Genomic DNA, 12,773 nt, shown 5'->3' with positions numbered 1-12,773 from the left:
AACCATAGGAACTGGAGTACAGCAGCACAAGGGGATGTATGCTGACAGCACCGCTGAGAAGTCCTCTATCTACCAATGCCACCTGATTAGTAATCAAGGTGGAGAAAGAAGGCAGACTGGAAGGATTAGGATAGCAAATCCATGACCATATAGACTTGAAACAACTAGTTACCATAATAGCCAGTCGTTGCAGGAGAGAACTGTTCTCTCATGTGTTACAGCACCCAAACTCTGGGATTCACGTCTATTTTCGTTGAACTCAGTAACACCTAAAGCAGTGCAAGGAATGCAGTTCCCTGTGCTGCTGCTAAGTCTTAAGCATTTGCAGTTACTATCAAATATTGCTGGAGAACAGCAAACAGTGGTCTCAGCTCTTGGCCTTTTGTTCCAACTTTTAGCTCTGTAAGGCATAATGCTGTTCTGTTAATAGGCAAAAAAAAATTGTATCAACAGATTCCAGCCTTCCAGATGTCCCCACCCCTGCTCCTCATCAGCTTTCTTACCTCAGGAAGCCCTCAAGTGTTGTTTCCATCGCCAAATTAAGCAAAAACTGCTGCAGCCTCTACTCTGATGAGAACACAACTCAGCCTTCAGACCCTCTCTAAGAAGGGAAAGAAAAGTATTTCCAGGGACACTCCATGTGTGCTTTGAGTTGTCAGGGTTCCTAAATGATGCTCTTAGACCGAGGCTCTATGTTTTTGTGGGGACTCCTGTAAATTTTAGTTGAATGCTGGAGCAAGGGCAGAGGCGTGTGCAGCCTCCCTTCCTTCTTCAATGTGTTCTCTCTTTACTAAAAAATAAAACTATTATTCCAGTTTAAATATTGAGGGTATCTTGCTAGGCGGAACATAGCCTGTGCCTGCCTGCTTATTGAACAGCAGTCAGGTGTGTGGTTTCTAATGTATGTCCTGTCAGGTAGATGTTGCAGCATATTTGGTACCAAGAGCAAAATCTTTACTTATTACATTTCAAATCTTAATTTAATTATTTCCTTAAAAAAAAAAAAGTTTGTTTGTAATTCTTCACTTGGTTTTTAATGTTCTTGTAGAAAACCTGTTTTATGACCTATATAGAAGCTCCAATCTTCCATGCAGGGCTATCAGGAAAGGAGTGACAGGTGTGATCCTTTTTCCTCTTTTTCTCTCATACTAGAAAGCTAATGACTCTGCCTCATCACAGTGCTGTGGGGCTCTTGGGATGTTTCATCAGCAAGTTTAAAAACCTCTTGGAGTTGAGCAGTAACTTGGGTGGTGAGTTTTATTCCTAAATTCTTAAAGCAGTACTCAATACCTAGAGTGCAACCACAGTAGTTGCAAGCAAGATAACAACCTTCCCTCTTGACTGTGAGGGCAGTCAGGCATGGGCGGTCAGGGTTGCAACACTGTGCAAAATGATGTTACCGTGGGAAGTCGGATTGCTCCCAGCGTGTAGATCTAGGATGTGAACTGGCTGGAAGGACCACGGTTGAACTGAAATCCTCATGTGTGGCCCAGTCTACTTTGGGTATGGCATGCAAAGGGCTGTGAACCTGTGCTGTGTATCTTAACTGTCTTCAGGGAGGATATCTGCCACAAGCACATCTTTACACCTCAAGCATGTCTTTGTTTGAGCCCCACTTCCATCTTTAAAATGAGATGAACATTGTTTTGTGGTTGAGCAGTGGCTGCAGTGAAATCTGAGATAACAGTTTTAATCTGCTGTGCGGTGGTTCACGCACGGACTTCTGTACAGTCTACAGTCAGTTCCATGCTAGGAAGACCTCTTGCATGTATCTCCTTATTTAAAAGAAAGATGCTTCTTCTGTGAATTGTAAGGACAAAATGCTCAGAAATCAGACACTGGTCTTTGTACATGTTCAATGCTGTCAAGCCAGCGCCTTTGCCAAGGGTGTGGGACTGAAGGAGCTCGTTACAGAGAGCAGAGCGCATACGGTGAACGTGTCTAACAGTGTACGGACACTGCAGTGGATTTTTAGGAAGTGAGTGTGAGAACATGCTTGCTGCAGAAAATCCCGCTTGCAAAATGCTACTTCTTGTGCCTTTATATTTTTGCTTCTGCATATTCTTTGGAGGTCTGTCTGAAGCAATTATGACTGACTTTTCTATGTGTATCAAATATACATGTACTGTGTAAACCCAGCTCTAGCGGCATGGAAAAATCAAGCACCTTCATCTGCTCACTAATACTCTCAGCTGTTTTTTTAATTAAGCAGAGCACATCTTTGAAGGGAAGTAATCAGCTGTTGGCTTGAAAAGGTTTGTGTCCCAGGTGTGTCAATGACTTGATTGCATCTAGTACTGCTCTGTAGGAAAACTTAAGTTGTTGGAACTATCTTTTTTTCAAGGCTCTTGAGAGGTGGAGTGTTATTTAAGTATTTGTTTAGAAGAATGTCTAGTCCACTCATGCAGGAAAGATTCCCATTCCCTTTTACAGTGTTGCTAGCCTTGTTGTTTACTCTAGTTAAGCTCATAAATTGACAAACAAAGTCTACAGAGGAAATTAATGGCTGAGGGGAGAATTAGAAACCAATGTTAAGCATGATCCTGCTTTTTTTTTTTTTACTTCAAAAAGTGATTTGTAGCATTTGTAGGGAGATTCAGGCTAAACATGAGGAAGAAATATTTTACAATGAGGGTGGCAGAATACTGGAACAGGTTGCCCAGAGAGGTGGTAAATACCTCATCTCTGGTGATGATCAGGCTCTGAGCAACCTGATCTAGTTGATGATGTCCCTACTTATTGCAGGGTGTTGGACTAGGTGAGCTTTGAAGGTCGTTTCCAACCCAAACCATTCTATGATTCTAGTATTAGGCAGACTTCAAAAGAAATAGCTGATTTTCCTGTCAGCCTGGAGAAAGGAACAATACTTGAATGGATGAGTATGTATGTAAACATAAGTAAAACTTGCATAAAATATGGTCCTGAAACTATGTTCTAGTAGTTTCCTATGATGTGGATTGTGAATAACACTTGCTTAATTATTTTGCTTTTCTAAAGCCTTTTGGGGAGAGGACTGGGAATACAATTAAAAGCAAGACCGTGACTTTCAGAATAAAAGTATTTTTGTCATGTATTCACTCTTCAGTGTGACCAATATATTTTGCAAACATCATCTTGCTGTGTGTATGCATGCATGGCAAGTGGAACATTTCATCTCTCAATAACCAATGAAACTCCGTGCTGAAAATGTCTGAGAGTTACCAGAGCCAGAGTTATCAGAGCCCAGTGGACTCTGTGACTGTAGAGACATCTTGGCTTTTGCAGCTAGGGATGCCGACAGATGCCAACCAAAGGGTCAATGTACATGGGGAGAAATTTGCATGTCTACCTTAAAAATTCATATTACTGGATTAGTACTAAGGCAGGATTTGGGGGAATGCCGCAAAGCTCAAGCTGGGCTTCATCTAGGTGCATGGGCTGCAACTCCCTGTGTGCCTTTTATGAGGCTTAAGCTCTCTTTGAATCCTCATCAGGGATGAGAGCTGGGTAACAATCTCAGTCTAGACATCCATGCCACATAAGCTTTAGAGTTGCCTTTTAATGTCAGAGAGGGAGGGGCACCTGTAAGGGTTAACTCAAGCTGCAAGGCACTGCCTAGTTTTTACAGATGGTGTGAGTGCAAGAGCGAACCTCAGACTGGCTTGGCAATGCGTGGAGATAACTTTACATAATTCCCTGCAGATGTTGCTGCAGAATGGTTTTAATGATGAATTGTGAAGTTGAACTCAACTCCAGCATAGAGGGAGAACTCAAAATAAATGCAATGTTTTGTTCCGTGTTTCAAAAGCAAGTTTTCTAATAATGTTTCTGTGATGCTCTGGGTTGGGAAAGGTGGCGGCAGGGAAGGAGACAAGAGAGAGTTTGTGCCACTGTAGCCCTGACTTTCTGGAAACAAAGGCCAGTCTAGCTAGTTTGTCTGCAGACCATGAACTTTGTGAACCGGGGAGGGGGAAAGGTTGATGGGACTACATGGCAGCTGCTGTAATGCTTTTAATGAGGGGATGGTGCAGAGCCAAGTACTTCATGATCAGCTGGGCAGAGCTTTCATGCACGGACTGCATTGTGGAACTTGTCTGCGCTTCAGCCATTTTCTGCTAGGAGCTTGTCAATTCTTGAACTATGCTGTAATTTCCTTTCTGTATGGTTATGGCTTAGATGAACCATTATAATTTGGATTTTTTGCCTCATAAAGAGTGAGCTGCCTCTGCAACATTTGCTCAGCCACTCCAAGTCTTCGCACGTCTTGCTTGCAAGCATCCAGTTTTGACTTCTCTGCTGCCAGGGGTGCTGCTGGAAGTTTCTCAGGCTTCTCAGTAGTTCAGTCTGTTTAAGCAAAACATGCTTTTTTCTGTGAACATGCTATTCCAACGAGCTGCATTAAAGCCTTCCTTTTGTCCTTCTGAGAAGTGAGCTCAAAATGTGAGAATTTCAGAGTATGGGGGCTGGTTTTCTCTGAACCTGGACAGACGCTGCTGATTTCTCAGTAGTTGCAGGGGTTTCTCATTTATACTTTACCTTTGTACATAGTTTATAAAGGAAATCTTTAGAAAGAAAATACAATTTTCATCAGTTCTCTGGCAATTAGGAGCTTTAATTTTAGTGATAGCTTGAACAATTAAAGTGACTTAATACATTACTTAGACTATTGCATGTTCTGTCTGCATGTTGCAATGGATTTGGTTGAGTTACTTGACTGTAATCAACCCTAAATATGGCTTGACCTTCAACTGGTATGTGGGAGCCTGTTCTGTTCTTAAGATCAGTGGAGTCGTGAGGCCTTTCAGGGGAATGGCAGCAGGGAGGCACATGTAGGCATGCCTAGGCCTGGGGGTAAGGGTTGTCTTTTAGCAGGAAGCCCCGTCTAGATGGATGGAGGCTGAGCCCCAAACACAAGACCTTAACCTCTGCTCTGGGGCCGCAATGCAGCTCAGTGAGCCAAACCAGAGGAGCTGTATTGTGAAATGGGCTAGCACTGGGTTGGTGTCAAGGCTGTGCAATCCAGGCCTCCAAAGATGGTTTTACCATGGTTTGAATTTGGCCCAAGCACACATTCTGAGTGTAGGCAAGTCCTTTTTGTGCAATTGTGTTTAATTTCTTTCTGAGGAAGAGTTTACATAAACTATTTCAGTCTAATTGATATCAGCTGAAAGCCAGCTTCTGACGTTTTGTGCCTAATTACAAGTGTATGTTAGACTGTGTTTGCTACCCTTGTTGATACATTACTAGTAAAATAAGGAACAACCATGAAGATGTGTTTTTGAAACTGTCTGGCAGACCCTGTGTGTTCGCTGCTGTGGGCTTTGTGGCAGGAGAATTCACCTCCTGCTGAGGAGGAATAACTAAATTTAAACTTTCCAGCCATGAGCCTTGTGAAGCAAAGTTTCCAGACCTCTGGTGGGCCAGAAAATGGAAAGCCATGTCTGAGTTTTTGAGTAAATAAATAGAGCTACCCAGCAGCTGTGTGGTGGCAAGTGAGGGGTTTGCTGCTGGGGGCACATTGTCTGCCTGCCACAGGCCTCAGGGAGGAATATGAGGGTTTGTAACTGCTGTCCTCTGGCAAAGTCTTCCGTGACAGGATTTGGAATGAACTTGGGTGACTTTTAGCATGAACATTTGAGTATTGTTTCAGTTTGGGGTTTATTTTCTCATTACAGAATGTTGTACGTAACATGGCGGCAGAGCCTGGAGAAGTCTCCCTTCCCTTTGCCAGGCCCAGGCTGCCTGCCCCTCACACAACTCAGGGCTTTGTCCCACCATTAACTGATTTGGTTTTGTGCCCCATCCATTTACAGACCAAGCTGGCTTGTCCCTGCCTTTGTTCATCACAGGCAGGCTTGTGAGTCTCCTGTTAAATTTGTTGGTTTCATGACAGCCATAAAAGTCTGTGAACTGTTTTGGGGTATATGTATAGAAATAGCTATTTTCTCAACTCTCTTTGGAGAGGCTGAAAGACTAGTGTTGAACAAGAGTTTATATTGTCTTGACAAAGCAACTTGCATTTTTGAAGGAGACTTGGAAATAGTAGAAAACAATAGAAATGGTTAACCTGCTTGGCTTTTTATTGTTCTGTATCTTAACCCTGACTTTACATAAATGGAGCAGCATCTAAGTTGTGCTTATATCTGAGACCTGCAGCCTCTTGGGTTAGCAAGTCTACATCAAAATTAGTGGAGGATTCAATAAACCAGTGTAGCCAAGCAAGAGGAAAGGATAGTTGTGACTGGGGTGCACTTAACCTGAAGAGATTCCCTATAATTTTATTGATCCATCGATAGATGTGACCTGAAGTTTATATCAGTATAGTTGGTGAACACTTAACATTTTTGTAGATAGTGGTAGAAATGTAGATAGTCAGGTGGAAAGGCAAATAACTGGTGTTTGTGGCCTGAAGTCATATTTCAGTTAGCTTTTTCCTCTTATTTCTGTTCTGTGCAGTACTTTCCAGCTTCCCAGGGCATTGAATTCAGGTCATGTTTGTTAAACACTGGCTATGGTGACAAGTGCTCTAGAAGCACTTAATATATTGTATCTTATTCTGAAATATGTGCCCTTCTACTAAAGGCTTTCCTATTTCCATCTTTTGACTTCTGTGATACCTCGTATTAGGAGTCACACAATGTTTGTGTTGTTTCCTGTATGTTCGCATATAGATATCATAGAATCATTGAATGGTTTAGGTTGGAAGGGACCTTAAATACCATCTAGTTCCAACCCCTCTACCATGGGCAGGGACACCTTCCACTAGAGCAGGTTGCTCAAAGTCCCACCCAGCCTGGCCTTGAACGCTTCCAGGGACTGGGTGCCTACAGCTTCTCTGGGCAACCTGTTGCAGTGCCTCACCACCCTCATAGTGAAGAATTCTTCCTTCTATCTAATCTAAATATACTCTCTTTCAGCTTAAAGCCATTATCCCTTGTCCTATCACTACATGCCTGTGTAAAAAGTATATATACACATACAAAGTGTTTTGAAACTGTAGATGAACGTGTTGCAAGACTTACTCTGACAAATTGGACAACTCAAATCAGAGTTATCACGGATAGATTTCAGGTTTCTTAAGCAACTGATGTTTGCTCCGTTGCAACCTTTTTTACATGGACCAGTCTGCACACTGTTCTACTACTGAAAGAGTATCTGAAAGAAATGGTACATGGGGATAAAGCCCCTCTCCTTCTAGGAGGCTGCAGAATAACTGAAACCTGCACTGAAGCTGCTGACTCTGTGCTGCCTTTTCAGTAGCATCTTGCTACTCTTGTTCCTCTTAATGTTGACTGAGCAAGTTTTGGTTTTGTTTTTTAGGTTGGTGGTTTGTGAGCACAGCAGAGGAGCAGGGCTGGGTCCCTGCTACATACCTGGAATCGCAAAATGGAACCAGAGATGACTCTGACATCAACACATCCAAACTTGGGGAAGGTATGGAAAACTTCTTGTTATCACAAGCAAACTGGTATTCACTTGCTTTATGCTTTTCCCACCGTAGGAAAACTTTGAAAACTCTTGCTGCCACTTTTGTTATTATTTCAGTGCAGTAACCTCTTCTATCTTATATCAATAAATAAAATGTTGCAGAAGAAACTGGAGTGAAGTACCATGCCTGTTATCCCTTTATGACCACCTTGGGCTCTCAGTGTGACAAAAGGTTTACAAGCCAAAATGATCCTCATTTTAATACCTTTAGAAAGCATACAAACAACTTGCATGCAAGTCCAAGCAGCATGTTCTGCTAGAGGTCTTGGACTCTCATGTCCATGGCAGGAGAGAGCTTGCTTGGCTTGTTTGCAGAAATTATGCAAGTGAGCACTTTTAATTGGAAGAAGATGCTTGTTAGAGCCACAGGCCATTAAAAGGAGTGAGATTTAACTTCAATGGTTGCTTCTCATTAAGTTTTTTAAAAATTAATCCTCTAAACTAGTTTCACTGCTGTTTGCCATGGTCTGCGATTGTGTGGAAAGTTAATTTTATTTGGTGTGGTCTCATTCTGTTAAAACTAAGATGCCATTTGTCATGTATATGTATTTAGCTGAACTTTTTTTTTTTTTGCTAAAGATGCTTAATTCAGGTTCCAGAAATGTAATAGTACAACCTCACATGTCCCTCTGTTCTGTTATGAAAGACTAACCACATCTTAATGGACTTCTCATGTAGCAACTGTGTACAAAGGACACTTTTATTATGATTCACTCCATTCCAATGAATCTCTTGCTAAATTTCTAGGTGCTCTTGATGTGACACTTAGGTAAAACGTATGTGGAAACTCAGCTGACCTTTCCTTAGCACAGGCAGGAGGCTTAGAGATGTGTTGGAGTGACCATCTGCCCATTAAGATAGCACACAGGCAAAACATAACTTTGTGCTTGTCCCTCAGGGTGACATCTGTGGCTTACTGAGATCTTTGGCTCTGTAACTCATTTTTCCCTGCTCAGAGCTGCCCATATCCTGGGTCACTTAGGGTTTAGAGACAGACCAGCTGTAGACTGGTAGGCCGGGAACCAGTCTGGTATGATGCAACATCCTAGTGGATGCAAAAGCAGTTGGAGTTTTCCTGTTAGTAAATAACAAAAAACTTACTGGTCTTTTCTGAAAGAGTGAAACAGTGCCTTGTCTGTTGGTCTGTAGCTTCCTCTGTTTTCCTGACTCTTAAATATGGTGTATCTTTAACAGCCTTATTGCTTGAACTGCTTTTATTTCAAGCTCTCCTCCTTTCATGTTGCCCTCTGGAGTGTAATCTGCACAAGGCTGTTGCCACACACCAGTCTTTCCTGGGCAAAGGAAAACCCATGAAATGCTCAGTATCTTTTTCTTCTCGGTCCTGTTTAATCTACAACACTGCTTTCCTCAGCTGTGGTCAGCAGTCACACTCCCTGCCTTACTCCAAATCCAGATATGCTGAAACCTGAGACCATTCTTCCCTTTCTGTTCAGCTCCATCTCAGTGACAAACCTAATTGCATTACCTCTGCAGCTGCTTTGATGTGCCCCAGCTTTTGCTTGCTTTTCAGTAACTTTGTTTTACATTATTAACCACATAAGCTGAGACTTCTTTTGTTCTTTGTCTTTTCCCCCTCCAGTTCTTCTTTAGTTGAGTTATTCTTCTCCTAACAGTTATTCCATAGTAAAGGAAATAACTTGGATTCACTCTCTTAAAAATGTATAAAAATGAACATACTCTACACAGAAAACTTTACCAACTTGCTCTCAGTAGGCAAGAGAAAGGGGCTCTAATATAACTGAGGAAGAAGGCACACTAAGTGGATTAAGTATCCTGGCCTCTGGATTTTGAGTTTATACAAGTTTCAGAGTGACTCCTGGAGATGTTGACTTCCTGTGTCTGTGCAATCTGTGCTCTGCCTACTTTGAAAGGGTAGAAACACTAATGCAGAGAGCTTTCTGTATCAGCCTCTTGGCTCTCTCCATTTGCAGTGGGCTTGGAACAGGTCCACAAGCCAGGCAGACCCAGAGGTCTGCTCTGCTGTGGCAGGCCCTTGTAAAGATAAGGAGGTGCTGAATGCAGCTTGCTAATAATGCTGCCCCTACATAGCAGTAATATTTCCATGTGTGTCTGTTTAAATAGTCTGTTCCCTGAGAAAAACAAAAGTATTTCCTCCCTGCTTATGAGCCTGCACAACATCTTTTGTCAGGATGAGGGTAGACAATCGACTGGGCCTATGTTTAGACCAACACAGTCTTACAAGGCTTGGAAAACATTCAGAAAGCAATCTAAAACATTCACAGCCACAGGAGCTGTTAAAATAAACATCTTGAAATGGTCTCTGGAAAGGTTTAGACACTTGTTGATAAATAACCTTTCTGGTAACTAACTGTGGTGTGACCAACCAAGTCCTAATCTGGGTTTGAGTGGGAAAATTCAGTATTGTTGAGGGGGAACAAACCCAAACAAACCAACCAACCCACCCCACCAACTCATATAGAAGCATCATTGTGATATAAAAGGGCTATCACTGGGGACAGTCATGTTGTGAGGAGGATGTGGTGTGCTGGGTCTGTGCAACACACTGTGTTTAAGGGATGCTCCTGGATGGCTGAATCCTCCACGCTCCCAGTGTGTGAGCAAGGAGCTGTGGGTGACTGCTCTGTCTTGACATCTGAAGTAAATTTCTCCCTCTTCCACACCCCTCCCTCTCATAAACCTTTAAGTTCAACATCTTTCATCTCTTCCCTTCTTGTATAGAAATCTCCTAATGCAGACCGGCTTACTGTGAATTTAGCTATAGTTTCTCTCTCTGCTATAATCAGTATGTCTGCTGAGGTTTCCTGTGTTGCCTTTGTGTAGCATGTGTGTAACTGGTAGGCTGATGGCCTGTTGATTTGGAGAAGGCCACCAGGTTAAGCCATTTGGTAAGAAAAACACTACCAGTAAGCAGTGAAGACAGCTCATCTTCTGTGCTGCCGTGGGCTTCCAAGAGGATCACTGAGTTCCTTTAGCCAAAATCATGGTGATCTATAAACTTGAAATCCAGCTCCTCTGAAAATTTGTGCTGCTTTTTAACCCACATGGGCTCAGAGGGGATATGTAGACTGCCATGAACAAGACACTGTCTGTTCAACACCACTTGTCACACCTTCACTTAGGGTGACTAGGGAATCTTTAGGCCTTATAGCAAAGGAGAAATTGAGGAGTGTGAGCTGGGTACAGAAGTCTGGTCTAAGCCCCTGACAGATATAAAGGGCAAAAAGGCAAAGGCCATTTTGGGGGAAAGTTATTAACTTTTTTACTTGTTCACCCAGTCATTCCCTAGTTGAACAATTTTGCTGAGCTTGATTGTCTACAGAACATCATTCTGGAAGACAATGGTGTCTGCTCTTATGAATATAAGGGTGTATTCCCCACATGAGTGCACATAAGCAGAGTTGAGTGATTATTAATGATACGATATCAGAGTTTATGAACAGCTTCCCAGTACGACAAGGGGTAATGGGTGCAAACTGGAACACAAGAGGTTCCACTTAAATATGAGAAGAAACTTCTTCTCAGTGAGGGTGACAGACACTGGAACAGGCTGCCCAGGGGGGTTGTGGAGTCTCCTTCTCTGGAGACATTCAAAACCCGCCTGGACACCTTCCTGTGTAACCTTATCTGGTTGTTCCTGCTCCGGCAGGGGGATTGGACTGGATGATCTTTTGAGGTCCCTTCCAATACCTAACACTCTGTGATTCTGTGATCACTAACAAAATGGTTGTGTTTGCACCCTAGCAATAGCTGAAGTATAATATTTTGCAGTGCTTTGTAGCAACACCAAGCACCCTTGCAGTAGCTGCCAAACTAGTGTGGAAGCCCTTGAATGGAAAAAGTGTTTGTCTGTGTTTCTGTGCCAGTCCAATGGTTCGTGTGCTGTTCACACCTTCACAAGCAGAAGGAGCTGAGTACAGTTCTACATATGCCATCCAGAAAACAAGTGGTGTCCTCTGTGCACAGCTGCTCTCACAATGCCATTTCCATAGGTGTCTTGTCTTTGTTCATATTTTAAGCATAAATTATTGTTTCAGTGTCTAACTAATACTCAGTTCTGGCTTGTTAGCTTCTTGAGCCTGCTCAATAATTGCAAGGTTAGGTTTTTCCTTATATTTGTAATTGTCGTATTAGAAGTTTGGATCATGAGAATTAGCTGTGGTAGTGATTGTGAATTACATGTTGCAAGCAGAGACATCAGACATTTTTCACTTGAGTTCTGTTCCAGAGTGCTGCTGATACACATAAACTCAAATAAGAGAAGCTGCATTTGTTTTTTCTTCTGGATTTTGTTTTTAGTGTGATAATTTGCTTAGAGAGGGTTAGAGCCCTGTTTGCTTTGATGTCGTGTGCAGTAGACTGAATTCTCCAAAGATCATGCAGCTTAAGTGGAGATGGAACAGCAATTATGTTGATCTGCCCTGCCACTGCAGCCTCCTTGGACAAGTTGTCTTCAGTTGTGCAGCTTGTTTTTGGAGGTTGTGTATGTGGTGGGGTTTTTCTTGTTTTATGGGGTTTTTTTTGTTGTCCGTTTGCTTGTTTGTTTTCAGGAGAGCTGACAGCAAGAGTGGCAATTTGTGACAGTTCCAGGTGGCTGATGTTACTCAGGCTCAAGAAACTAACTTGTTCCACTGTACTAACTAAAACAAAACTTCTGCATCCCACCTAACTGGTTCCTGCTAACAAGACCAGAGCTTGTAAATGCCATGTTTTTGTTTTTATTCCTCACCCTCCCATCTTTTTTTTCTTGTTTGTTTGTTTTGTTTCCATTCATGTTCCAAACTAGTTTCTAAGCGACGCAAGGCTCACCTGAGACGCCTGGACCGGCGATGGACGCTGGGCGGGATAGTCAACAGGCAGCAGAGTCGAGGTGAATTAATACCTTCCTATGACGCCAGCCCCTAAGGATGCACCAAAAGCCAGGCTGCAGCTTTGGCTGTTGTGCTCCAGGGTCTGCATCTTTGGCAGTCTGATAGAGAAAGGCCAAAGCTCCAGAGTTCAGATGTGGACTTTGTATCTGACAGGTTGAGGGTGTCTTGGAGCCTGGGTTAGCCACCACAAGACCTGGAGGCTAATGACCAGGGGTAACTGCAATATCATTCCTTATGCTGCTTGGGAAAGCTCACATCTGTTGTGGTTTAAATTTGGGCATATTTGTACTCAGTCTTTCCTCCCTCAGTAAGGACAAGTGATACTTTTCACGGCTGTTAAAATGAGAAGGGTGCCAAAAAGCCATGGTCAGAGATGTGTGCACTGGAAAAATGCTTGATGTGGAAAGATGAGAATCATTCCAGTTTCAATCCCCT

At 42.7% G+C, this 12,773-nt stretch overlaps 1 protein-coding gene across 4 annotated transcripts in view; it reads left to right on the top strand.

The window, feature by feature from the left end:
• Positions 1–12,773, top strand: part of SH3PXD2A (SH3 and PX domains 2A) — a 266,897-nt gene that overhangs the window by 219,620 nt on the left and 34,504 nt on the right. For 3 of the 4 annotated variants that reach the window (XM_065843084.2, XM_065843083.2, XM_071812119.1), the window contains 2 exons: positions 7,300–7,413; positions 12,254–12,337. In XM_065843084.2, the coding sequence (XP_065699156.1) occupies positions 7,300–7,413; positions 12,254–12,337 (198 nt within the window). The remainder of the gene's footprint in view (positions 1–7,299; positions 7,414–12,253; positions 12,338–12,773) is intronic. The other variant, XM_065843086.2, reaches the window with a different exon arrangement.

Source organism: Patagioenas fasciata, chromosome 8 (assembly GCF_037038585.1).
Source record: "Patagioenas fasciata isolate bPatFas1 chromosome 8, bPatFas1.hap1, whole genome shotgun sequence".
Lineage (NCBI taxonomy): Eukaryota > Metazoa > Chordata > Aves > Columbiformes > Columbidae > Patagioenas > Patagioenas fasciata.
Note: the sequence above shows the minus strand (reverse complement) of the source record. Positions and strands in the feature narration are given on the sequence as shown.